Source organism: Thamnophis sirtalis, unplaced genomic scaffold (assembly GCF_051295495.1).
Source record: "Thamnophis sirtalis isolate CommonGarterSnake01/CBP01778 unplaced genomic scaffold, rThaSir2_p1.2 scaffold_15, whole genome shotgun sequence".
Classification (NCBI taxonomy): Eukaryota; Metazoa; Chordata; class Lepidosauria; order Squamata; family Natricidae; genus Thamnophis; species Thamnophis sirtalis.
The window spans coordinates 40,734,059-40,761,986 of record NW_028261395.1 but is presented as its reverse complement, the minus strand read 5'-3'; the positions used below and the strand labels follow the sequence as shown (position 1 = coordinate 40,761,986).

Genomic DNA, 27,928 nt, shown 5'->3' with positions numbered 1-27,928 from the left:
GTCGCCTTCAATTGAGAGTGAAATATCTCCTGTGGTTCTAGATATATTCCTTATTTAGTGCTTCAGTGGACACACCTGGTTGTTAGAAACAAATATACTTGGATTTAACTGTGTGTGTGTAGAAACACAATTGTTTGACTGTCAGTTTTATTTTACAAATCACTACTATTACAAATCACCATGAAGGGCTGTCCTACTTGAATAGGTATCCCAAGGCACGCCTATGTAATACTGAAGTTTAATTGCTCAATCATCAGTCAAAATGGCAGCTAATAATTCAAAGCCTTTACCTCTTAAATATAAATGTATTTTTAAAAAAAATATAATAACTAACATAGTAAGAGTCCTCAAAGATGTTATTCAAAACATTATTGTATTTCAAACTACATCATAAATCTTTGAAGGTTAAAAAGGAAAATACTTTTGTCTTGGTTTGGGCACCTCCTGTTAATAAATAGTTTGATGAAGTGAGATACCACAGAGTCCTCAAATGCCTTTTGCTTTTATTTCATTGGAAAAGAGACTGTTGTGGCCCACCAGTGGCCAACAGAGCTGGCAGTGGATTCAGACAGGAGGTTTGGGAGGAACATGGGCCAGACCTGGAGTCTGGGGAAGGCTCTGAGGAGGGCTCTGTGTCGGAGGCAGAGAGGGGGCCAGAGCCCTCTGACAGTTATCAGTTGCCTTCAGAGTCAGACATCAGTGAGGCAGAAGAACAGCTGGAGCCTGTTCCCAGTGTGCGCATGTGCAGACTTGCCAGACGAAGAGAACAGCTAAAGAACAGGGGGCGACTTGGGAGTAAGGCCACAGGTGGACGATGAATGGCCCCTCCCAGAGGAGATAAAAGAGCGAAAGGGGAGTGCAGGAGACAATTAGTTCGCTTCATTGGTTCGTGATTCTCCGAGACGCCTTGCCAAGTTTTGTAGATCTCGGCCTGGCAGCTCTCCAAGCCAGATAAGGTCTGTGACTGTAAATCCTCCCTTGAAAGATTTTGCTGAATGGGACTGAGCAGAATTCAGTGTCAATTAATAAAAAGGGTTTTTGTCAGGACAAGGAGTTTGCTTCACGCTCTTGGGAAGCCTCAGTCAAAACAACAACATTACCCTTCAGGAAAACCAAAAAGGTGATTAATCCGTCAAAAATTCCCAACTCCCAGAGCTTTTTACTTCCTGCGTTTAGAACTCGACTGTTCCCCAGGTTCTGGCTGTTTTTTCTTTCCTTTGGAGATGCTCCTCAGTGAATTTAGAGAGCGAAATTGTTGCAGTCGCCTTGAAAGCTCCTGCCCACACGCTTCCTTTAAGGTTTCGGTCTTGTGTTTGTCCCAGCGCAGGGCCTGGCAAAGAGCTTCTGAATCTTCTTTGCAAACCAGCTGCGGCAGAAAACAAAGGGATTTTAGAAATGCTCTTTTTCTAGCTCAAATGCTAGTAGGGAAAAATCAGTCTGCATTTACCCACCTCTAAATCCTGACTAGCCAGGCTGAGTTCTGGGGAAGGTTTTTCTTTCAGCACAGTAACGACGCGGCTGCTCAACTGTGTCCTTTCGACTGAACTTGGTCCGCCGTTCCCCGTGTCCACAGTATCGCTGCAACGCCCGGATTTTTCCTCTGGTTCCAATGCTAGACACAAATAGAAGAGTCTGGGTCTCTTAAATGAGACTTTTGAATCAAGGTGTTAAGAGTTCAGAGTAATACATCCATTGCAAGCAAGGCTCCGAGGCAATTGAACTCCTCAAAAGATTACTTTTATTGGAAATATCGTATTGGCACCTATCTGGCAAGAACCGACTCTGAAATCTCCCGCGGTTTTCACCTTATTAAAGTTAAAAAGGTTTTCTACTTTCTCAAAACAATCAGTCGCATGGTCCAATCACCGGGTGGAGTCACTCTGCTTTCTTCCAACCAAGTGTGAGAATGTCCTTGCTTCCCAAGATAAAAGTATTTCGTTTTGGCTACAAAAATGCCTCTATCTGAAATCTCCCCCTCCCTGACCCTCAGCTCCCAATAGAAGCCTAAGTAAACCACTAAAACAAATCAGATAAAGAAATAAAATACCGTAATTTTTGGAGTATAAGATGCATTCCCCCCAAAAAAGAGGGTGAAAATTTGGGTGTCTTATATACCAAATGTAGCCCTGCCCACCTTCTGTCCCTCACCCTTTGGCCTCTGCCTCCCAGCAATTTGCCTCCTTGCAGCAAACAGTAAACAGTTTTAGCTTCAGCATAGTCTGATTAGCAGCTGATTGTTGGTTGGATCAACCTCACAACTATCAGCTGTTTCAGGCTCAGGGATTGCCATTGCCTATTGCCACCTCCGTGCACCCCATTTTTGGCCTCTGCGTGCCCCGTTTTCAACCTCCACATGCCCCATTTTCCGCCCATTCTGATCCCCGCCGCCTGAAACAGGTGGAAAATGGGACACGCCGAGGCCAAAAACAGAGCGTGCGGAGGCTGAAAACGGAATGGGGCGCGCGGAGGCAGCAATAGGCTATGGCAATCCCTCCAGCCTGAAACAGCTGATAGTGGGAGGCCGATCCCACAATCAGCTGCTTGTACTAATCAGGGTGTGCTGAAAATGAAACTGAAATGGGCTGTTTTCTGTTTGCTGCAAGGAGGCAAATTGCTAGGAGGCAGAAGCAGATTTTTTCCCCTTGTTTTCCCTCCCCAAAATCTAGGTGCGTCTTATACTTCAGAGTGTCTTATACTGCAAAAAATCCGGTAAATAAAACATGCGTACAGTAGTTTGTCCACTCAAAATAATCTGAAGCAGCTTACAATCAATGGCATACACAGTACTTTGGCTCAGAATTACTAATGGTGATTGTCCAGTTATAGCTGGCAAGCCAGCAATTATTAATCACTTTAGGGCCTCTCCCAAGATCATAATGCTTGTAAGCCCTGCTCAAGTGTAACAATTTGAAACATGCTCGAACACGCACAGAATGGCTTGCTCCATTTAAATCCTCTTTTGTCTTTGGCTCACCGAGAAAACCAGTTTTTTATCGACCGCGCTTTCATCATGGCTTGCTTGAAAAGGTTCCATAAATTAAAATAATGTCAAGGAACTCCTAGCATTGTCCTGGCACCAAGTAAAAAAAATATGTGAAAATTCAGTGGTTGCTATTTGAAGGAGAAGGGTGTATATAGGTAATCCTCAACATACGACCATAATTGAGCCCAAAATTTATGTTGCTAAATGAGACACTGGTTAAGTGAGTTTTGCCCCATTCCACAACCTTTCTTCCCACAGTTGTTAAGTGAATCACTGCAGTTGTTAATTTAGTAACAATTTAGTAACTGCAGTTGTTAAGTTAGTAACAACTGTAGTTGTTAAGTTAGTAACAACAAGTTAGTGGTTGTTAAGTGAATCTGACTTCCCCATTGACTTGTCAGAAGGTCGCAAAAGGGGATCACGTGGTGCTTGGATGCTTCAACCGTCATAAATACGAGTCAGTTGCCAATTGCCCAAATTTTGATCATGTGATCACAGGAATGGTGCAACCATCGTGAAAAACGGTCATAAACCAGAAATATTTTTTGTTGGGGAGCTTACATGAAACTTACAACAAAGAAAATATATATTTTATATGTATGTATGTATGTATGTATGTATGTATGTATATGTATATGTATATAGTGAAGTGAAGAGATTCCTACTGAAGAGAAGGTGATTAGGAAAATATTAGAATGTGCAGAAATGAATAGATTAACACTAGCAATTAAGGAGAAGGAACAAACTGATTATTATATGACATGGGAAGCATTTTACCAATGGTTGGAGAATAAAAAACGATATTGGAAATAAAGGAAGAAGACAACAAGAAGAATTGAAAATACATTAAGATAGAGGTAAGAATGAAAGGGCAACTGATAACATGAGGATAATGAGAATAATCATGTTTAATGTTATTACTGTATTTTTATCAGAAGATATGTTATGAGGGAAATGAAGAGCTACACAAGGTATAATTGTTCAATGTATAACATTTGTGGAGGGGTGTTGCACAGAAATATTTGTACCCAGACGACACACTGCTTCGGAAGCGATGAAATATTTATATATATATTTTTAAATGGGAAATAAATAAATAAACTTAAAAAAAAACAACGGGTCATGCTACATCACTTTTTTAATGCTGTTGTAATTTTGAACGGGCACTAAATTAACTGTTTTACCCTATTTCCCTGAAAATAGGACCCTCCCCGGATAATAAGCCTAATCGGGCTTTTGAGCGCATGCACTAAAATAAGCCCCCCCGAAAATATTGTAACACAGCAGCAGCCGTGAGGTGACCACACTCGCCGCCTGCTGCACCTCAAAAATAACAAGACCTCCCCAAAAATAAGGCCAAGCGCTTATTTCGGGAGTCAAAAGCAAATAAGACCCTGTCTTATTTTCGGGGATACATGGTAAGTCAAGGACTACTTTTACAGCTGAGGTATAGACGTGAGAGGTCCATTAGTAGTAACATGTCTTCTCCATCCTTCCTTGGTTACTACGCAGTAAATGGTTTTTATTACCGTGTGCTGTGGATGGAAGCCGATTCTCCTTTTTTATTGCCTGCAGGTAAAGTTCCAGAAGCTGACGGGATCGTCTCTCCTCTTCCCGCCTATCCAGGGTCTCCTGAAGGGTCTCTTGTAACCTTTGGGTTTGACGCGGAGTCTCGGCAAGTTCTCGAGCCAGATCTTCACACGGTACCTCAATAAGTGCCTGGAAGAAGACAGGAACCAGCCCTTGGTAGCCAAGGTGGGGGACGCTCAGGCCACCCCACACTTCGCTCAAAGCCCTTGTTAAATGTGGCCATTGGAAGGAATGCCAGCTTTGCTGATGCAAGATTCCAAAAAATGGGCGGCCATAGAAATATATTTACTCAATATACATATATGTGTGTGTGTGTGTGTGTGTGTGTGTGTGTGTGTGTTGCATTTGTGCACAGATGTAACAAAGGCAACAGTAAAAATAATGGCTTTCTGTCGTGATGGTCTCTTGTGATGAGCCGATAGACAGAAAAAGGAAGCAGTGAACTTCCTCCCATATTTGGGCATACCAGGGGTGACACTAAATACACAAACACACACACACACACACACATCTGTAATGGCGTACCTATGGCATGCATCAGTGGTAGGGTGCAGGCGGTACGCCCCGGTACAAGAGTACCGGTGCCTGCCCGAAGCATAGGATACCGTTCCGGTACGGTGCTCCGGAGGGCCCACCTGAGCTCCTTACCTGTATTTGAGCTCTTCAGCACTTCCATGCATCTACATGGAGCACAAGGCACCTATGTGATGCTCTACCCAGCAGCTGGAGTGTCGTGGAGGCGTTGCAAGAGGTAAAGACACGTGCGTGCATGCGCTGCGCACATTCATGTGGTGGATACCGGGTCTTGTTGCACCGTACAAGTTGCACCGGGATCCGGAACCCACCACTGGCATGCATGCCCAAAGTGGCACACAGAGCCATGTCGCCTGGCATGCGCAGCATTGCCCATTTCTCTTCCGGGCTTCTAGTGCGCATGATGATCATTTGGCCTTCATGCATGCGGCATTGCCAGAAACTGGAAGAGCTGGTTTTCTGTTTTCCGGCACAAGCATGCGCGCCATCCAGTTGATCACCAGTGCGCACCAGTAACCGGAAGAGTAGCTGGCCAGCGTGCATGCATGTACCGGAAACCGGAAGTTCATTTTTCAGTGTGTGCATGTCTCCTGGGCTGCTCCTCTTCTGAGGTGCAGCCCCATCAAGCGTGCGGCCGCACTTCCTTTTCGGCTTTTGGTGCTGAAAAGGTTCGCCATCCCCGATATATATACATACATATATATATACATACATACATACATACATACATACGTGTGTGTGTGTGTGTGTGTGTGTGTGTATAACTATCTATCTAATCTATATCTATCTATCTATCTATCTATCTATCTATCTATCTATCTATCTATCTATCTATCTATCTCTATCTATCTATCTATCATCTATCTATCTATCTATCTATCTATCTATCTATCTATCTATCTATCTATCTATCTATCTATCTATCTATCTATCTATCTATCTATCTATCTATCTATCTATATATATCAGCTAGCCATACCCTTACTGGGATTTGAACCTGGGCTATATTACATACTAGGCAGACATCTTAGCAATACAACAAAATGGAACAAAAAGGCAACAGTAAAAAAAAATATTGGGTTTCTGCCTGGATGGTCTCTTGTGACGAGCCGAAGGACAGAGAATGGAAGTAGTGATCTTCCTCCCATATATGGGCATACCGGGGGTTGTTGAAATCTTATATATATATAAAATTTTACGCGGGAGAAAACCCTAATAACTAGAGACATATATATATATATATATATATATATATATATATATATATATATATATATATATATATATATATATATATATATATATATATATATATATATATATATATATATATATATATATATATACTTAAAGTCACAACCCCTGGTATGCCCAAGTGTGGGAGGAAGGTCACACTTCCACTCTCTGTCATTAGGCTCGTCACAAGAGTCCATCCAGACAGAAACCCAATATTTTTACTGTTGCCTTTGTTATATTTGTGTTATGGCTAGCTGATGAGAGCTAAATAGCTTGAAATAGATCTATACTAGTCTTCCTTTATTTATTTATCAGCACAAATAAAAACACATATATATATATATATATATATATATATATATATATATATATATATATATATATATATATGTATGATGTATGTATGTATGTATGTATGTATGTATGTATGTATGTGTATATATATATATATATATATATATATATATATATATATATATATATATATATATATATATATATAAATAAATTGTTGTGTGTGTGTGTATGTGTGTGTGTATCTTCCAGCATAACTCTAGAATGCCTCGAGCACTTTCAACCAAACTGCAGATGCAGCCTGTTGTGCCTTAAAATAACTTCTACTGTACTGCTGTAAAATGACTTCTACTGTACAGCGCAGTGGAGTTGCCATGGAAATGACTTCACAGTACTCCACAAGGGAGCTCCTTCTGGTAAGGGGGAAAATCCAAGATTAGAAATTACGTTTGGTCTGGACATTTCCCCCCCTATAAATTAATACACGGGCAACTCCAGGTTATCGACCTGGAGATATTTATTACAGATGTGACCTTTTCCTACCTGGAGGTCTTCTTCGGACATCAGTACGATGATAGACAGGTCGTTCTTCAGCTGCCTGGCCAAGGCTTTCCATTTTTCTCCACTGCTGTCCACTTCATCCGTGTTTGATATCTTTCCCTCTAGCCAAGTTGTGCCCTCACCTGAATTGGATGGAAATGTGAGTCCACTCGACATTAAAAATTAAGAGATATGTATAATTTCACACACTGGGCATCACCCAACGTCAGAAAGATTCTGTTGGCACTGTTTCACGCAAACACTTGTTTATTAAAAGACTTAAGCTTTCATGATTGCTTAGACCTTTTAATAAAAACATGCCTTTTAAAATTTCTCTTCCCACCCTCAAACAAACATCTATAAACTTCTCCAAGTGTAATAATAAGACATCCAGAAGGCCATGTTCTGACCTAGGCTTCCCCAAAAAGCAGGAGGCAGAGTCCTGCTCCCGACAAAACCCCTTTTATTAAACGAATGGGAATTCCTCTCCTTCACATTCAGCAAAGGCCTGGCAAACAGTCTTTCAAAGGAATATTTATGACCACAGACCTTATCTAGCTTGGAAAGCTGCCATGTAAACATATCTCAAATGAGGTGCTGTGCAAGGAAAGACTGGGCACAGAGTCTCTGAGATTCACGGATAGATCTTCACACTCCTGAAACGAATCTAACGAACGATCAAACGAATTGTTTCCTGCAAAAGCCATCCAGTTGATCATCACGCACAAATCCACATAATAGACCATCAGGGCAGGGAGTCTGATTGGTTAGAGCACCAGGAAAACCCTCCCCTTCCCAGTTGGAGGAAAAGCTATGTGTTCTGACCCAAGGCGTCCCAAGAGCAGGATGCAAACTCTTGGTCCCGACAAAAACCTCTTTCAATAATTGACTGTGAATTCTGCTCATTCACATCCAGCAAAGTCTTTCCAGGGAGGATTTACAGTCACAGACCTTATCTAGCTTGGAGAGCTGCCAGGCCGATATCTGCAAAACTTGGCAAAGAGTCTCGGAGAGTCACAAACCAATTAAGCGAACTCCTGCAAACTCCACTCCCCTTTTGCTCATCTTTTATTTCCTATGGGAGGGGCCAATCACCTTCTACCTGTGGCCTTACTTCCAAGTCGACCCCTCTTCTTTAGCCGTTCCCTTCGTCTGGAAACTCTGTGCATGCACACACTGGGAACAGGCTCCAGCTGTTCCTCTGCCTCACTGCTGTCTAGCTCTGTAAGCACCTGATCACTGCCAGACGGGCTCAGTCCCATCTCTGCCTCCAGCGCAGAGCTCTTGTCCGAGCCTTCCCCAGCCTCCAGGACTGGCCCATGCTCCTCCCCAACCTCCTCACTGCCCTGCTGGCTCTGCTGGGTGCTGGCGGGCCACAACAGGCCAACTGATCCTTGAATTCATCTTCTGAATGTCCATCAAAGCGATCTATCCCGGGACAAACCTTGTTTGTACTTCTTTGGCTCTGAGCTTTTCTATCCCAAGCATTAATTTCATACCTGTGCTGGTCCATTCCTCATTCTTGGCTACCACCCCAAATTTGGTGTTTGGGGGCAGACACAAAAAATATTCGTCGTCATCTATTATGGTGCCGTCTTCAGCCAGTACCAAAGTGACAGGCTGGGAGGCCACGTCAATTGCTAGCAGATTGCAGGCTGTGGGGGAAAAATGGATAAGATGGAACAATTTTGTTTGCATCGGCCGAGAATGTTTCTCGTGTTAATTTTATTTCCTGCCCTTTGTACCAGCGCTAATAAAATACGTTCAGATTTAGCCTTTCAGATTACAGATTAACAGAGTGGGAAGGGGCCTTGTAGGTCATCTAGTCCAGGGGTCTCCAACCTTTCGGATCTCAGGGACCACTAAATTCATAATTTTAAATCCTGCGGACCACTAATATGATCTTCCTAATGACCGGCTGGGTGGCTAGGTGGTCATGTGACTTGGTGGGCACGGCCAACTTAATGTCACTCACATTGAGGGGTGCCTTGTCAGCTTCTACTCGCCCCTTCCCTCCCGGCCACTCCTCGTTTGCCCGCCCACCTGGGCTCCTTAGGGCCCCAACAGGAAGCAGTTGCTGGAGCTAAGCAGCCACCAGGAGAAAGAGTTGGCAAAACAGCTCAGTTCAAATTGGATCTGACCAAGAAGGAGGCTCAGCAGAAGCACCTCACTGAGGACTAGGAGCACAGGCTTTCCAAGCAGAGGGAAGACCTGCGGGAGTGCAAGGCCAGGAACCGGCGCCTGGAGGCTCAGCGGGCTGAGATGGTCAGCCAGTTCCAGGCCATGATGCAGCCCCACTGGAACGAGGCCCTCCAGCTCTTCTCCACCAACGGCTCTTCCCTCCAGCCTTCGCCCAAAGCCCCCAGCAGGAGGCTGAAGCAGACCCCAAGTAGGAATTTCTGCCCCCCTCTGCCCCCCACAAAAAGACCCTGAAGGGGGAGACTCTCTGCAGCAACACAAGCGTTCATTGCAAGTATCCGTCCCAGGGGCCGTAATTTGAGGACCCCTGGTTTCGTGAAATATAAAAAAATGCAAATATTTTTTCTGTGGACCACCAAAATGTTCTCGCAGACCAACAGTTGGTGACCCCTGATCTAGTCCAACCCCCACCCAAGCAGGAGACCCTACATCATTTCTGACAGAGGGCAGTCCAGTCTCTTCTTGAAAGCCTCCAGGGATGAAGCGCCCGCAACTTCCGAAGGCAACTTCGGTTCCATGGGTTGATGGTTCTCACTATCAGAAAGTTCCTCTTTATTTCCAGGTTGAATCTCTCCTTGCTTAGTTTCCATCCATTGTTCCTTGTTTGGCCTTCGGGGGCTTTGGAAAATAGCTTGACCCCCCTCCTCTCTGTGGCAGCCCCTCAAATATTGGAACACAGCTATCATGTCTCCCCTGGTCCTTCTCTCTCTCTCTCCAGCAGAAAATAATGCCCAGGAAACAGAACATCTGCATCCCATTGGCATAGAGCAGTAGTACAGTGGGCCACTTCACCTGTGGCCCCTCTGCCTGCGGAGTGGGGGGGATGTGCCTGTTGTCCCAAAGCAGAAAGCTTTACCTTTCAACTTCAGTTCCTGAAGCGTGCAGGCGGCCACCCCATGCTGTTCCTGTTGGCCCATCCGCCTGATCAGGCATTGTTTCAACCGGGGTAGCCTTGAATTCCCCTCCGCCATCCCTTTTTTTGCTTTCGCTTTGCTTCCCTTGGTTTTGAATTCTATTATAGAACACAGTTCTCTGCAGGAAACCAATCAGAATCCGGCATATCCTGATGAGGCACTCTGGGAAACGTAGTTTCTCCAAGGCGCCCTCCCACTATCCTGTGGCATGATGGGGAATGTAGTTTTCATCCCTTGCTCAAACTTCAGTTTTGCTGGAAGCAAAAAGGGTTTGTGCTGCTTATAGTCCCTCTTCCCACTTCCTGCCAAAACATCAGCAGGTACATTCTGAGTTGGCGAGCGTGTTTTTATTGATTCCAAAATCCATATATTTTGCGGTGGGCGTTTGACCTATTTTAAATACACTCCATATTTTAAGTTTGTTTTCATGTAAAAATAGAATCATTTTTATCAGCCTGTAAAAGTAGTTTTGAAATGTAAAATTAATCCCTTTATACGGAATAAAGGGGGGGGGAGAAGGTCATAAAGAAAGTGAAATGACAAGATTGGTGGAAACTAATGGGTGGAAATTAATCAAGGAGAGAGGCAATTTAGAACTAAAGGAGAAATTTCCTGACAGTTAGAACAATTAATCAGTGGAACAGAATTTGCCTCCAGAAGTTGTGAATGTCCCAACACTGGAAATCTTTAAGAAGATGTTGGATAGCCAATTGTGTGAAACGGTATAGGGTTTCCTGCCTAGGCAGGGGGTTGGACTAGAACAGTGTTTTTCAACCACTGTGCCGCGGCACACTAGTGTGCCGTGACATAATGTAAGGTGTGCCGTGGGAAAATTACTTTATATATAGTCAATATAGGCACAGAGTTAAATTTTTTTAACATTTTCTAATGGTGGTGTGCCTCATGATTTTTTTCATGAAAAAAGTGTGCCTTTGCACAAAAAAGGTTGAAAAACACTGGACTAGAAGACTTCCAAGGTCCCTTCCAACTCTGTTATTCTATTCTATTCTATTCTATTCTATAGACAGGCAGAGCACTTCTTAATATTTTTAGCATTTTATTAACTCCATATGCACATTACATTAAGAAGGATGACATTGCAAAAGAACTTCTACACTAAGAAACTGGGGACGAGTTAAGAAATGCGTTAGGATGCAGTACAAATCATTAGATGAGGTTGTGTCATTCCAACAGCAATGGGGTTCTGTGCAATGCTGGATGGCCCCTTTCATTGCCTCCTATCCAGAACATAACATCTTTTTCATCAAACTCAGTTTATTGCTTTAAAAAATTGTAATAACTTAATAAGGCATTAACATCAAACCACAACTTTTTGCTTTTCCAGATTAGAATAGAATAAAATGCAGAACAGAATAGAATGCAGAATAGAAGAGAATATAGAAGAGAATATAGAGAATAGAACAGAATGCAGAGCAGAATAGACTAGAATAGAAAATAGAAGAGAAGAGAATATAGAGAACAGAATAGAAAATAGAAGAGACTATAGAGAATAGAATAGAAAATAGAAGAGAATATAGAGAATAGAATAGAATATAGAATAGAATTCAGATTAGAATGGAATAGAATAGAATTCAGATTAGAATAGTATAGAATTCAGAATGGAATAGAATTCAGAATAGAATAGAATTCAGATTAGAATGGAATAGAATTCAGATTAGGATAGAATAGTTCTGATTAGAATGGAATAAAATAGAATTCAGCATGGAATATAATAGAATTCAGATTAGAAATAGTATAGAATTCAGAATAGAATAGAATAGAATTCAGATTATGATAGAATTCAGATTAGAATAGAATGGAATAGAATTCAGATTAGAATAGAATTCAGAATAGAATTCAGATTAGAACAGAATAGAATTCTTTATTGGCCAAGTGTGATTAGACACACAAGGAATTTGTCTTTGGTGCAGATGCTCTCAGTGTACATGAGGGGAATAAAAATACATTCATCAAGAATAAAAAGACACAGCACTTAGTGATACTAAATAAGCAATCAAAATCGTACTAGGAAACAAATGAAACAACATAAACCCGCGAGAAAACAAAATAAAGTAGCCCTTTTGTATGAGCATCTTATCAATCTAATCGGTAAAACTCCAAAAATCAGAGTGGGTGCCCGACACACAGACTCTTCTTCCCTTTCCCCAAAACTTTACAGTTCGAGCCCAGCGTTCCTCCCGATCGGCGCATCGGGGCTCGATTGCTCCGGCCTGGCCCCGCCGCCGCCGCCGCCGCCTTCCTGGGCCCTCGCTTTGCCAGCGCCGCCGCGATTAGCCGGGTCTGGAAAGATGGCCTCCTCGGAGCAGGCTGAGCAACCTGGGCAGGTGAGCCTGGGCTGGAGCGGGCGAGGGAGGGGGCGGAGGCCCCGAAGGGGGGCTCTCCTCACCCCCGGGAGGTGGAGAGGGGCGCTCGGGGCCCTCGGGGGCTTCGGCCTCGGCTCCTCGGAGCTGCAAAGAGCGGGGAAGCCCCCCGGCTCCATCAGGGGAAGGGCAGATAGATGGGGCGCCCTTCGCCCCGTAAGGGAGGGAGGAGAGGAGGGGGTGCTCCTTTCTTTCCCGTAGCCCCCCCCCCTCTCCACCCCTCACCCCCCCTCCCTCCAACCCCCCCCCCAAGGTCGGCTCTTAGGGGGGAAATCCCTAGAAATACCCTGGGAATAGGGGGAGGAGAGGATTTTGCTTAATACAATGTAATTCATATAATATCATAATTGATATAAAACAATATAATGTAATTATTATAATAATTATTATATTTTATTTGTTTCCTAGTATAATTTGATTGCTTGTTTAATATCCTATGACTATCACTAAATGTTTGTACCTTATGATTCTTGACCAATGTATTCTGTTTTATTTTTATTTTTTTATGTACACGGAGAGCCTATGCACCAAAGACAAATTCCATGTGTGCCCTGTCACACCTGGCCAATAAAGAATTCTATTCTATATTCTATTCTATTCTATTCTATTCTATATTCTACTCTACCCTACCCCACACCACACCGCCCTGCCCTACCCTACCCTACCCTATTCCTTATTCTATTCTGTTCCTTATTCTATTCTATTCCTTATTCTATTCTATTCCTTATTCTATTCTATTCTATTCTATTCTATATTCTAATTCTACTCTACTCTACCCTACCCTACCCTATTCCCTGTTCTATTCTATTCTATTCTCTATCCTATTCTCTATTCTAATTCTACTCTTCTCTACCCTATCCTACTCTACCCTACCCTGTTCCTTATTCTATTCTATTTTCTATTCTAATTCTACTCTACTCTACCCCACTCTACCCTACCCTACCCTATTCACTGTTCTATTCTATTCTCTATCCTATTCTCTATTCTATTCTACTCTACTCTACACTACCCTATTCTACCATACCCTGTTCCTTATTCTATTCTATTCCTTATTCTATTCTATTCTATTCTATTCTATTCTCTATTCTAATTCTACTCTACCCTACCCTGTTCCTTATTCTATTCTATTTTCTATTCTACTCTACCCTACCCTACCCTATTCCCTGTTCTATTCTATTCTCTATTCTATTCTCTATTCTATTCTACTTTACCCTACCCTGTTCCTTATTCTATTCTATTCCTTATTCTATTCTATTCTATTCTATTCTCTATTCTCTATTCTAATTCTACTCTACCCTACCCTTATTCTACTCTATTTTCTATTCTAATTCTACTCTACCCTACCCTATTCCCTCTTCTATTCTATTCTCTATCCTATTCTCTAGTCTAATTCTACTCTACCCTACCCTATTCCTTATTCTATTCCTTATTCTATTCTATTCTCTATTCTAATTCTACTCTACCCTACTCTATCCTACCCTTATTCTATTCTATTTTCTATTCTAATTCTACTCTACCCAACCCTACCCTACCCTATTCCCTGTTCTATTCTATTCTCTATCCTATTCTCTAATCTAATTCTACTCTACCCTACCCTATTCCTTATTCTATTCCTTATTCTATTCTGTTCCATTCCATTCCTTATTCTATTCTATTCTATTCTATTCTATTCTATTCTATTCTATTCTCTGTTCTGTTCTAATGGGAGGGGAGAAGGAAGGGAACCCTTGTGTCCCACATAAATTAAGTCAGGGAGGTAAGAAATGGGCTCTTCTATCCTCTCCCCCCCTTAAAAAAAAGGCAAGGCGGTATCTCTAAAAAGGGGATGGATGGAAGCGTTGGGGATTCGCATATAAATGAAGGCAGGCGATGGGTGAGAAATGGGCTTTTCTATCCTCCCCTCCCCTCTAGAAAAGACAAGAGAAGGGGGAATCCCTAAAAGGGGGTGGATGGAGCCAGGGGTTGGGGGAGTTTCATGGCGCATTGTGTAGGGGCAAAAGAAAACTTAGTTTCTACCCCTTTGGAAAGGACCCAGGGTAAGGAGTAAGTCCCATCCTTTGCAGCTGTCTGAAATGAAAGGCAGGAAAGAGGGAGGGGGGGTTCTTCACATGCAGAGCACAGCAATCCAGGGCTGGAAGGGACTTAGGAGGTCATCTAGTTCAACCCCCTGCTCCAGCCGGAGACCTTAGAACATCTTGGTTATTTTGGTGCCTCCAACACAGAGGAGAAATTCCCAGAAAAGGGAGGGAGTTTACTAGGCAAGGCTGCCATGCAGAGGAAGGCACAGATAGTCCCCGACTTACGACAACAACTGAGCCCAAAGTTTCTTTAGTTGGGCATGTGATGGAAGTTGTAGTCCTGCGTTGACAGGGCACTAAGGTGCCAGGCACAATCTGCAAATCTGCAGGGTCTCCTTTTCCCAAGGAAGAGGTGTGACAGGTTTACCTTCCCTTGTCTCCAGCCTGGGAAGGCCGAGGTCCAAAGTAAGAGGGATAACAAAACATTGGTGAAGAGAAATAAAAACCATGTTTCTCTTTATCATACTTAAATTCTTATCCTCCTGAATGGATTCCTGTTATTTGAACCCAGGCATCCTAAGCAGTTGATGGACATTTTGGTCAGCCAGTGTGCCGTGCCTAGAATAGAATAGAATAGAATAGAATAGAATAGAATAAGAAATAGAATAGAATAAGGAATAGAAAAGAATAGAATAAGAAATAGAAAAGAATAGAATAGAATAAGAAATAGAATAGAATTAGAATAGAATAAGAAATAGAATAGAATAAGAAATAGAATAGAATAAGAAATAGAATAGACTAAGAAATAGAATAGAATAAGAAATAGAATAGAATAAGGAATAGAAAAGAATAGAATAAGAAATAGAAAAGAATAGAATAAGAAATAGAAAAGAATAGAATAGAATAAGAAATAGAATAGAATTAGAATAGAATAAGAAATAGAATAGAATAAGGAATAGAATAGAATAAGGAATAGAAAAGAATAGAATAAGAAATAGAAAAGAATAGAATAAGAAATAGAATAGAATAAGGAATAGAAAAGAATAGAATAAGAAATAGAAAAGAATAGAATAGAATAGAATAAGAAAAATAATAGAATAAGAAATAGAATAGAATAGGAAATTGAATAAAATAAAAAATAGGATAGAATAAGACATTGAATTGAATTGAATTCTTTTTTGGCCAAGTGTGATTGGACATACAAGGAATTTGTCTTTGGTGCATATGCTCTCAGTGAACATAAAGAAAAATAAAATAGAATACATTCATCAAGAATCATAGAATACAACACTTAATGATAGTCATAGGTTACTAAAAAGCAATCAAATTATACTAGGAAACAAATAAAACAATAGAAATTGTAAAGATACAGGCAACATGGATACAGCCATAAGTGGGAAGAGATAGATACCAGGAAGGAAGAGAAGAATAATAGTAATACAGTCTTAGTAGATAGTTTGACAGTGGTGAGAGAATGATTTATTTAGCATAGTGATGGCATTCGGGGAAAAACTGTCCTTGTGTCTAATTGTCTTGGTGTGCCGTGCCCTATAGCGTCGTTTTGAGGGTAGAAGTTGAAACAATTTATGTCCAGGATGCGAGGGGTCTGGAGATATTTTCACAGCCCACTTTTTGACTCGTGCAGTGTCCAGGTCCTCAATGGAAGGCAGGTTGGCAGCCATTGTTTTTTCTGCAGTTCTGATTATCCTCTGAAGTCTGCGTCTGTCTTATTGGGTTGCAGAGCCAAATCACATAGCTATGGAGGTGCAGATGACAGACTCAATAATTCCTCTGTAGAACAGAATCAGCAATTAAGCAATTAAGAATCAATTCTTAATCCCTTTCTAACAGTTGACCATGGATTCATTTTTAAGCTGTGGTTGTTGTTAGTTGCAAAGTCGTGTCCGACCCATCGCAACCCCATGGACAACGTTTCTCTAGGCTTCCTGTCCTCTACCATCCTCTGGAGTCCATTTAAGCTCATACCAACTGCTTCAATGGACTCCATCCATCCACCTCCTTCTCTGCCGTCCCCTTCTTCTTTTGCCCTCCATCGTTCCCAGCATGAGGCTCTTCTCCAGGGAGTCCTTCCTCCTTCTCATCAGGTGGCCAAAGTCTTTGAGTTTCCTCTTCAGGATTTAGGACCTTCTAAAGAGCAGTCAGGGTGGATCTCCTCTAGGACTGACCGGTTGGATGGCCTTGCAGTCCAAGGGACTCAATGCAGGAGTCTTCTTCTCCAGCACCAGAGTTCAAAGGCCTCCATTCTTTGGTGCTCAGCCTTCCTTACGGTCCAACTTTCACAGCCATCCATTGCAACTGGGAAAGCCATCATTTTGACTTTGCACACTTTTGCTGGCAGGGTGATGTCTCTGCTTTTTAGTATTCTGTCTAGATTTGCCATTGCTTTCCTCCCCAGGAATAGCATCTTTTAATTGGGCCGCAGTCCCCATCTGCAGTGATCTTGGAGCCCAGGAAAATGAAATCAGCCACTGCCTCCATTTCTTCCCCTTCTATTTTCCAGGAATTGAGTGGGCCGGATGCCATGATCTTATCTTTCTTAATGTTGAGTTGCAAGCCAAGCCAACTTTTGCACTCTCCTCCTTCACCCGCCTCAAGGAGCTCTTTAGTTCCTCTTCACTTTCTGCCATTAAGAGTGGCATCATCTGCATATCTGAGGTTGTTGGTATTTCTCCCGGCAATCTCAATCCCAACTTTTGATTCATCTAGCCCCACCTTCCTCATGATGTGCTCCGCCTATAGGTTAAATAGGCAGGATGACAGTATGCTAAGAGCCGAGGTGGCACAGTGGTTAGGGTGAAGTACTGCAGGCCACTTCAGCTGACTGTTATCTGCAGTTCAGCGGTTCTAATCTCACCGGCTCAAGGTTGACTCGGTTCCACCACAAAACCCGCGGTAGACTAAAGCGCGCTCGACGAAAGCGCGTACGTGATGTCATCACAGCGCGACGAAAACAGCACGCTGTGATCGGTAAACTTAAAATTAATGCGAAAACCTTACCCTAACCCCCCCAAACCTAACCCTAAACCTAACCCTAAGCCTAACCCTTAACCCTAACCCTATACCTAATCCTTAACCTAATGCTAAACCTAACGCTAACCCTTAACCTAACCCTAAACCTAACCCTAACGCTTAACGTAACCCTAAACCTAACCCTAACCCTTAACCTAACCCTAACCCTAAACCTAAACCTAACCCTTACCTTTATGTGAATCGGCTTGCTTTAAAAGCGCTTTTTAAAGCGCCCTTTTTTCTCCACGGTCGTATTTGTCGCGCTGATGATGACGTCATGTACGTGCTTTAATCGGGCGCGCTTTAGTGGACCGCGGTTTTGACGGGTCACGGGTTGACTCAGCCTTCCATCCTTCCGAGGTGGGTGAAATGAGGACCCAGACTGTGGGGGGGCGATATGCTGACTCTGTAAACCGCTTAGAGAGGGCTGAAAGCCCTATGAAGCGGTATATAAGTCTAACTGCTATTGCTATTGCTATACGGCCTTGCTTTCCCAATTGTGAACCAATCTGTGGTTCCATGCCCAGTTGTTAGGCTGTGTACAACCACAATTGTATCAGGTCTGTATCAGGACTAGCTGTGACGGGTGCAGGAGTCTGGTGATTTTCAATTGAAAGCTGATGTATTTAAGAGGCTGAATAAGTACCAGAAAATTATTCTGCAGAAAGCCTGTTTTTCTACCCTTGGGTTTTTATATATACTCTGTTCTTGTTTTGTTTTTTTTCTTAATCTATTTCTTTAGACACGTCCATAAAGATTTGTCTTTTTCTTACTCCTTCATCTTAACCTGAACTGATTTATATGGCTCAATATCGTCTCATAATAGCCAAATGAAGCTCTAATTGGATGAATCATTTAGGCCATGTCTCTGAGGAGTCTGGAAGGGTTTTTTTTTCCTAAATATCTCTCCATTTATGTAAAATTCAATAAAGTCTTTAAAAGGGGGGAAAAAAGAGAGCAATTGTGGTTTCTGAGAAGATAATAGATGAGAGCAGCTGAGAAATTCCGGCTCAATACACAAGCTGAAAAGGAAGAACGAGGCAGGCTTGTAATCACTGGGCCCTCTTTCTTTTATCACAACATAACAGGGATGAAAAATGCTTGGTATTAAAAAAAAAAATTGGGGGAAAGCGGGGGCTAATTTTTCTATGGGAATAGAATAGAATATAGAATAACAGAGTTGGAAGGGACCTTGGAGGTCTTCTACTCCAACCCCCTGCCTAGGCAGGAAACCCTACAACACGTCAGTCGAATAGTTACCCAACATCATCTTAAAAACGTCCAGGGTCGGAGCATTGACAACTTCTGGAGGCAAGTTGTTCCACTGATTAATTGTTCTCACTGTCAGGAAATTCTTCCTTAGTTCTAAGTTGCTTCTCTCCTTGATTACTTTCCACCTATTTTGCTTCTTGTCCTGCCCTCAGGTGCTTTGGAGAATACCTTGACTCCCTCTTCCTTATGGCAACCCCTGAGATACTGGAACACTGTTATCATGTCTCCCCATGTCTTCTTTTTCACTAAAATAGACATGCCCAGTTCCTGCAACCGTTCGTCATATGTTTTAGCCTCCAGTCCCCTAATCCTCTTTGTTGCTCTTCTCTGCACTCTTTCTAGAGTCTCCACATCTTTTCTACATCGTGGCGACCAAAACTGGATGCCGTATTCCAAGTGTGGCCTTACCAAGCCCTTATAAAGTGGTATCAACACTTCACGTGATCTTGATTCTATCCCTCTGTTGATGCAGCCTAGAACTGTGTTGGCTTTTTTGGCAGCTGCTGCACACGGCTGGCTCCTATTTAAATGGTTGTCTACTAGGACTCCAAGATCCCTCTCCCAGTTACTACTGTTGAGCAAGGTACCACCTATACTGTACCTGTGCATTTCGTTTTTCTAGCCTAAATGTAGAAAGATGTGCTCTTCAATTCTCTTAGCACAGGGCTGCACAATTATTGTTATCCATGGTGACACACCAGACCAGGCGTCGGCAACCTTAAACACTCAAAGAACCACAAAGGTCCTAATCAGAAGCCCTACCGTTCAATTCTGGAGCCGACTGGAAGTCTGTTCCCCCCCCCCCCAGTCTCCTCCTAGCGCAGCATCCTTTTTCCTCTGCTGACTGGAAGTCTGGTTGTGCCCCCCCCCCCAATAGAGTCTTCTCCTAGTGCTGTGTCTTTTTTCCTCTGCTGACTGGAAGGACGGTTCCCCCACTATAAAGTCTCCTCCTAGTACAGTGTCCCTTTTTCCTCTACCTGTCCTAACCAAAAGCCCTATCCATTGTGGAGCTGCCTGGCGACAAGGAGCCGCAGCAGAGGGATGAAAGACCCACATGTGGCTCCGGAGCCACAAGTTGCCAACCCCTGCACCAGAATGAATGAAACATGTTGCGACCCACTTTCTGAAAGTCAACGCGACAGCAGCCTTATCAGAAGAGGTCCCAGGAAGTTTAAAAGGGGTGTCCCCCCCCAAAAAAAGGCTCTTTAAGCATCTACAAGTCTAAAGCACCAATTCTGCCCCATTAAGCCTCCCCAAATTATAAAAACACACACAAAAATGGGTCACATTCATTTAGGGGCTACCAAGAATGTTAATAGGCCACACTTTCCGAACCTCACTGTAGAAAAATGGATATATTTCTGCCAAGAGTTTCTTTGAAGCACCACACCACGCTGCCCCCTCCTATTCTTTCCCCATTCTTTTTTAATTCAGAAACTTCTTGAATGCCGCATAAAGGCAGATACCTGTTTGAATATTAATCAGCAGACAGAACTTCACCGGAGTCTATTCCAATTGCCCTTTCATCTTTTTCCACCTGCAGACTCTGGAGGTCAAACGTTTCTTCGCCTATACAAATACTAACATATTAATTGGATTTGCGGTGGTGCATGCTTGTTTGTTAGTCTATCAGTTGCACTGTTGGTTTTTATTTTTTTTTAAAAAAGGAGTTCAGTTACCTTCCCCACAGCTTTCTATCTCCTCCCCCCCCACCCCTTTCCAGAGTCAGAAATCTTCTTTCTTTCTTTCTTTCTTTCTTTCTTTCTTTCTTTCTTTCTTTCTTTCTTTCTTTCTTTCTTTCTTTCTTTCTTTCTTTCTTCCTTCCTTCCTTCCTTCCTTCCTTCCTTCTTTCCTTCTTTCTTTCCTCTTTCTTCTTTCTTTCTTTCTTTCTTTCTTCCTTCTTTCCTCCTTCTTTCCTTCTTTCTTTCTTTCTTCCTTCCTTCTTTCTTTCTTTCTTCCTTCCTTCCTTCTTTCCTTCTTTCTTTCTTCTTTCTTCTTTCTTTCTTTCTTTCTTCCTTCTTTCCTTCTTTCTTTCTTCCTTCCTTCCTTCCTTCCTTCCTTCCTTCCTCCTTCCTTCCTTCCTTCCTTCCTTCCTTCCTTCCTTCCTTCCTTCTTTCTTTCTTTCTTTCTTCTTTCTTTCTTTCTTTCTTTCTTTCTTTTTCCCCAGGACCCATTAAGCTTTTATTGAGCCAATTCTCTTAAAAATAAGTTAGGATATTCTCAAATATGTATGTATGTATGTATGAATGTATGCATGAATGTATGTATGTATGAATGTATGTATGAATGTATGCATGCATGCATGCATGCAGACAGACAGACAGACAGACAGACAAACAGATATATTTCAGCACTTTTGACAATAGGTTCCCAGCCTTCCTTTTTATACTTGTGTACATATGCTGTGCCAAAATCTGAGCTCTGCTGGACGTTGGCCAGTTCCAAACAAAACATAATCCTCCCCTCCCAACGCACCCCTTGTTGACAAATCCTGGCCTTCGCTGTTGGTTCTGGACATGGCCTGAACTGAACCAAGGATCAGTGAAATACGACATTGCTTGAACCGAATGGGAAAAAAAGTATGTTCCCCCAAATTTTCCAGTTTCAAGAAAGGGAAAATTTGACTTATTTTCTTCCAGGCATTGCCACCCCCACATCTTGGTTAAAATACAGCAAGGCTGGATCCTCCCTCTCCCCCCACCCCTTCCCTTGCACAAGATTCCAGAATATTGCCCAAGAGTTGCAGTAGAGAGATTCCCCCTCTGGCTGCTCCAACCTTCTCTCAGAATGACATGAAATGCCATTGCAAAGGTGGAAATATTCTGCCAGGGGACAAGTAATGATTGTGCCCCAGAGGTAGCCTCCACAGGTATGCTCCAGAGGTATGCTTTGCCCCAGAAGTAGCCTCCAGAGGTATGCTTTGCACCATAGGTGGAAACAACTCACACTCACAAAGGATCCTGGACACAACAGTGCCTTCTCTCCGTTGGCGAGATTCCACCAGAAATCTTGTTTCTCCATTGAGCTTTTTGGAGAAGAAAGGGGGCTGGAGAGCGGACGGTTCTCTTTTGGCAAACTAAGGTTTGGATACAGAAAGAGCCCCTGAAGAAAATAGACGGTGGGGGTCAGTGAAAGATGAGCTTAGCTGGAGGAAACAGGAAAGTGTGATGAACTCAAGAGGGCCCCATCTTGACTCTCTACGGTGTGCAGGGAAAAGAGGGGAACGACTGTTATTTTAGCCCAGCTCTGGAGCCGCATGTGGCTCTTTCATCCCTCTGCTGCGGCTCCCTGTTGCTCAAAATATCCGTCAATGTGTGATACCTGCCGGCACAGGATTTATTGAGCTTTTCGACACCCACGCACCCCGCCCCCGGGTAGGCCAACCATGGATAAATCCAAGAAATAAAAAGTTTCAGAAGAAAACAATGTTTAATTCAACTACATTTGCTAGTTTGGTGGCTGCTCAGGAAATAGTCGGGCACGGGAAGGAGTTTTTGTGGCTCCCGGAGTTTTCTATGGGGAACGGGTCCAAATGGCTCTTTGAGTTTTTAAGGTTGCCGACCCCTGTTTTAGCCTATATCTATAGAATTCCAGTTCCTACCTGCCTGACATATTAACCTCAACATTGAGAGGGGAGTGGGCTCACCTTACTATATATAAACTCAACATATATTCCTTCTGGAAGGAGACTGCCACCGTTAATCTAACGGCGCGTCCCCTAAGGGTGTGAAATTACCCCTTCGAACTAATCGATAAAAATAATGATAAAGTTTATTTATTTATTTTTTTATATCGGGATATGTGATTATATAAAGGTATATTGTTATTAAATAGACCACTATTTCTCAACCTTGGCAACTTGAAGATGTCCGGACTTCAACTCCCAGAATTCCCCAGCCAGCGAATGCTGGCTGGGGAATTCTGGGAGTTGAAGTCGGGACATCTTCAAGTTGCCACGGTTGAGAAACACTGAAATAGACAATCAAGAATGTAAGGGAATTAGGTTTATTGAAAAAAAATATTAATCGTAATTGAATATACGTTGTACAATGAAAGTGAGGTATTTAGTTATATTAGATGAAAAATCTGTGATTGTAAATGTAATTGAGAATACGGATGCAAAATCACTTGTAACCAAACGGCATACTGTATGTAATGGATGAGAATTTTTTTTTTATGTTTAAAAATAAAAAAATAAATGTAAAAACAAAATGATAAAGGAAGAGCCAGTTATAAACCAAACTCAGTGGAGGGAATTTAGCCCAAAGATTTGGGGACTAGAACAGTAGCACTCCCCCAGCCCCAGAAAATGCAAAATATCTGCATTTTCCTTGAACTATAAACTTTGCATTTTCTTTCAGTATTTGGAATTATTTGAAAATTATTGGAGGTAACCAGAGCGGGAAGCGTATTCTTAACTGGGTTTTCTGAAAAGGAGCAATGGCAGATTTGCACATATCTCTTTATTCCTCATACCCCATCTTGAAACCTTAATAATCCCAAACTGAGGCCTTTTCTTTAAACACACCATTTCTTTTTCTTGGGCCCCAGTGTTGTTCCCAATGTTTTATATTTGTGTGAGGAATTCCTGGAGCTGTATAATCTAACAAGACGCTGGTGAAAATCTACCGTGTTTTGCGGCGTATAAGACGCACCTCCGCTAAAAGAGCGTGGAAATGTTTGTGCGTCTTATACACTGAATACAGCCATTTTTTGCCTCCCCAAGCCCCGCCCCCCGCATCCCATTTTTGTGGAAAATGGGCCATTTTTTGCAAAATCAGACGTTTTTGCTTTTCCTCAGCCTTCAGAAGCATTCTGCGGGCTTCGGCAGGGCTTCGGGAAGGCAAAAATGCCCCCGTTTGTGCAAAAAATGGCCCGCTTTTTGACCATTTTTTGCCAAAATGGGGGCGTTTTTGCCTTCCAGAGTGCTCTGGCACTGGGGAGGACAAAAAAACTTACTTACTTAGCTCTTTGAAATCTTGGTGTGTCTTATACACCAGTGCGTCTTATAGTCCGAAAAATACGGTAATTTCTCCTTGCATTATAAGGGAGAAAGAGTCAACCATGAATGAACTTTCTTCCATTTAACTCTCTGCATCGTATTCCCTGGTCTCCTGCCTGGCGTGGGCTTTTTAATCAGATGGAGCGGAGAAGGAAAGCAGAGCCATATCTGCGGGCATGCCAGCGTTGCCCTAGCTTGCCCACACTCCCCTTCCCAGGAGTCCCCACGCGATGCCAGAAAAGTACAGGGTTCGCGCAGAGGCTCCGGGAGGGTGTTTTTGGCCTCCGTGGGGAAGGGGGGAGACTGTTTTCGCCCTCCCCAGGCTCCTAGAAAGCTTCTGGAGCCCGGAGAGGGCGAAAAACGGGCCTACCAGGCCGACTGGAAGTCGGGAAACCAACTCTGGAGGCTTCAACGAGGCCTGGTAGGCCCAAAATGAGCTGCGCCGGGGTGTGTGTGTTGTCAGGCACGCATACGCAAGAGGGGCGTGTGGGGTCAAGGGCGCATGCACAGGGGGCAGGGGTTGGGGGAGATTGAATTATAGGTGTGGGCACGTGCACGCTTTTGGCACCCGAGGGAAAAAAAGGTTTTCCATCGGTGGTCCAGCAGTTGCAACCAGATTCCGTCATTTCCATTTCTGCAAGAAGAAAGGCAAACGTCACTTTTTTTTTTGCTACCTTTTTAACAAAAGAAAACAAAACAGAATTCTCTCTGGCTTTGGAGCTGTTAAATTGTTTCCGTTTGGAAGCCAAAACAAATGCAACTTCGACTTTTGTATCGATGACGGTAATCATACCACCACAAAAGTTTGCCAGCATTTGTTTCGTAGAAGGCAGGCTGTTGAGTGGCAGAAGCAAAAGCCAGAACTGGGTGTGGATGCCCTTTTAGGGTCCCCTCTAACTAGGGACGCGGTGGCACAGTGGCCAAGACGCTGAACTTGTTCATCAGAAAGGTGGGCGGTTCGTATCCCCAGCACCGCGTAACGGAAGGAGCTCTCGTGACTCGTCCCAGCTTCTGCCAACCTAGCAGTTCGAAAGCAGGTTAAAAATGCCAGTAGAAAAATAGGGACCACCTTTGGTGGGAAGGGAACAGCGTTCCGGGCACCTTCGGGAGTTGAGTCATGCCGCCCACATGACCATGGAGACGTTTTCGGACAGCTCTGGCTCTTCGGCTTTGAAATGGAGATGAGCACCACCGCCCACTAGAGTCGGGAACGAGTAGCACATAGGTGCGAGGGGAACCTTTACCTTGACATTATCCACTAGCAAAACATGCTTGTAAACATCTTCAGGCTTCTGCTTAATTTAACAAGGAAAAAAATGGTGCTTTAGATAGGGATTTAGATACTTCCACTCTTCTTCCTAAACTGTGTCTTGCACCTGGGCAATAATCAAAAGAGAAAAAGAAATTCAGAGGTGGAACATAGAGCGGCTGGTCCCTCCTTAGTTCATATATGCTCATCCTGGGATCATCTTCGCAAGCCCAGGAAAGGATGTAGCGTATTTATGGAGTTGCCAATAAGTGTAAAGCCAGCTAAGATTTTCCAATTTCCTGCTCTCTGGTCTTTTTAAAATAGAGGTTGAACTTGTGACTCTCTCTGAGGAAGGGAGATGCTTTGCTCCTGAGTTACGCTTCCTTTCCCCCTCCCCATTTTCCTTCTTCCTCTTCCACTTTTGGGCTTACGGTTTCCTTTCCCTAAGCAGCTTTTCAGTTTCTCTTTACAACTCCAGTGCTAATAAAGGGGAATATTTGTAGCTCAGGGTTGACATGAGGGATGCTTGGAGTTTGCTTGTTTTCTTGCAGGCGTTTCATGACCCTAAGTAGGTAACATCATCAGTGCTGGGAGGAAGGAAGGAAGGAAGGAAGGAAGGAAGGAAGGAAGGAAGGAAGGAAGGAAGGAAGGAAGGAAGGAAGGAAGGAAGGAAGGAAGGAAGGAAGGAAATATTTGTAGCTCAGCGTTGACATCCAGGGTCTTTGGTGCTCTCTGAGTTTGCTTGTTTTCTTGCAGGCGTTTCATTACCCAACTAGGTAACATCATCAGTGCTAGGACCAAAGGGAAGGAAGGGAGGGAGGAAGGAAGGAAATAAAGAAGGTAGGTAGGTAGGTAGGTAGGTAGGTAGGTAGGTAGGTAGGTAGGTAGGTAGATAGATAGATAGATAGATAGATAGATGATAGATAGATAGATAGATAGATAGATAGATAGATAGATAGATGATAGATAGATAGACAGATGATAGATAGATAGATAGATAGATAGATAGATAGATAGATAGATAGATAGATAGATAGATAGACAGACAGACAGACAGACAGACAGACAGAACAGAATATTTATAGCTCAGGATTGAAATGAAGGCTCTTTGGTGTTCTCTGAGTTTGCTTATTTTCTTGCAGGCGTTTCATTAACCAGCTAGGTAACATGATCAGTGCTAGGACCAAAGGGAAGGGAGGGAGGGAGGAAAAAAGAAGAAAGATAGATTGATAGATAGATAGATAGATAGATAGATAGATAGATAGATAGATAGATGACAGACAGACAGACAGACAGACAGACAGACAGACAGACAGAGAAAATAGAATATTTGTAGCTCAGGATTGAAATGAAGGGTCCTTGGTGGTCTCTGAGCTTGGTTGTTTTCTTGCAGACGTTTTATTGCCCAACTAGGTAACATTATCAGTGCGAGAAAGGAGGAGGAGGAGGAGGACTGTGGGGTCCTTGGTGCTCTCTGAGTTTGGTGGTTTTCTTGCAGGTGTTTCATGACCCTAAGTAGGTAACATCATCAGTGCTAGGACCAAAGAGAAGGGAGGGAGGAAGGAAGGAAGGAAGAAAAGAAGAAAGATAGATGATAGATAGATAGATAGATAGATAGATAGATAGATAGATAGATAGATAGACAGACAGACAGACAGACAGACAGACAGACAGACAGACTGACTAGAATATTTGTAGCTCAGGATTGAAATGAAGGGTCCTTGGTGCTCTCTGAGTTTGCTTGTTTTCTTGCAGGCGTTTCATTACCCAACTAGGTAACATTATCAGTGCGAGAAAGGAGGAGGAGGAGGAGGACTGTGGGGTCCTTGGTGCTCTCTGAGTTTGGTGGTTTTCTTGCAGGTGTTTCATGACCCTAAGTAGGTAACATCATGAGTGCTAGGACCAAAGGGAAGGGAGGAAGGAAGGAAGAAAAGAAGAAAGATAGATGATAAATGATAGATAGATAGATAGATAGATAGATAGATAGATAGATAGATGGATGGATGGATGGATGGATGGATGGATGGATGGATGGAAGGAAGGAAGGAAGAAAAGAAAGAAAGAAAAAGAAAGAAAGAAAGAAAAAGAAAGAATGAATAGAATATTTGTAGCTCAGGGTTGAAATGAAGGGTCCTTGGTGCTCTCTGAACTTGCTTGTTTTCTTGCAGGCGTTTCATTACCCAAGTAGGCAACATCCTATCGGGCCTGGCAGCTCTCCAAGCCAGAGAAGGCCTGTGGCTGTAAATCCTCCCATGAAAGACTTTGCTGGATGTGAATGGGCAGAATTCACAGTCAATGAATAAAAGGGGTTTTGTCGGGACCGGGAGTTGGCTTCAGGCTCTCGGGAAGCCTCGGTCAGGACATTTATAAGCCTTTCTCCCACCTGGGTGGTGTGCAGCTGTATGCATAGAGATGACCATTGGATGGCAGTCTAACCTTGTGTTTTCTTTGCACAGATCAGCTCGTCTGGAACGGAGAATGGAGCATCGCGCGAGGCCCTGGTGAGTAATGCGTGCGATATAAACCTTACTTAGACAAGTGCTTTCCCCATTTCCCTTCCAGAGCAGCGGTCACCAACTGATAGTCCGGGAGAAAATTTTGGTGGTCCACAGAAAAATTATTTGCATTTTTTAATATTGCGCTAAATCAGGGGGGGTCCTCAAATTACGGCCCCTGGGATCGGATA

The 27,928-nt window shown here is 43.1% G+C and overlaps 2 protein-coding genes across 2 annotated transcripts in view; one reads left to right on the top strand and one right to left on the bottom strand.

The window, feature by feature from the left end:
* Positions 1 to 354: 354 nt before the first annotated feature.
* DFFA (DNA fragmentation factor subunit alpha) lies at positions 355 to 10,378 on the bottom strand. The gene is made up of 6 exons (XM_087702193.1): positions 10,233 to 10,378; positions 8,677 to 8,832; positions 7,181 to 7,320; positions 4,513 to 4,702; positions 1,452 to 1,612; positions 355 to 1,366 (listed from the first exon to the last, which is right to left on the bottom strand). The coding sequence occupies exons 1-6, from the start codon at positions 10,345 to 10,347 to the stop codon at positions 1,160 to 1,162; spliced, it is 969 nt and encodes a 322-aa protein (XP_087558319.1). The 5' UTR covers positions 10,348 to 10,378; the 3' UTR covers positions 355 to 1,159.
* A 2,167-nt stretch (positions 10,379 to 12,545) lies between these two features.
* PEX14 (peroxisomal biogenesis factor 14) overlaps positions 12,546 to 27,928 on the top strand; it is a 137,227-nt gene continuing 121,844 nt past the window's right edge. Inside the window, 2 exon segments of the mRNA XM_087702442.1 lie at positions 12,546 to 12,635; positions 27,699 to 27,743. Of these exon segments, the coding sequence (XP_087558568.1) occupies positions 12,600 to 12,635; positions 27,699 to 27,743 (81 nt within the window). The 5' untranslated portion in view covers positions 12,546 to 12,599.

Excerpts from the sequence above, each read along its gene's own strand:
- DFFA (XM_087702193.1), bottom strand. The coding sequence starts at position 10,347 with ATGGCGGAGGGGAATTCAAGGCTACCCCGGTTGAAACAATGCCTGATC. Across the intron at positions 8,833-10,232 it reads TCAGGAACTGAAGTTGAAAG|CCTGCAATCTGCTAGCAATT; the intron begins GTAAAGCTTTCT and ends TTTCCCCCACAG. Across the intron at positions 1,613-4,512 it reads GCTTCCATCCACAGCACACG|CATTGGAACCAGAGGAAAAA; the intron begins GTAATAAAAACC and ends ATTTGTGTCTAG.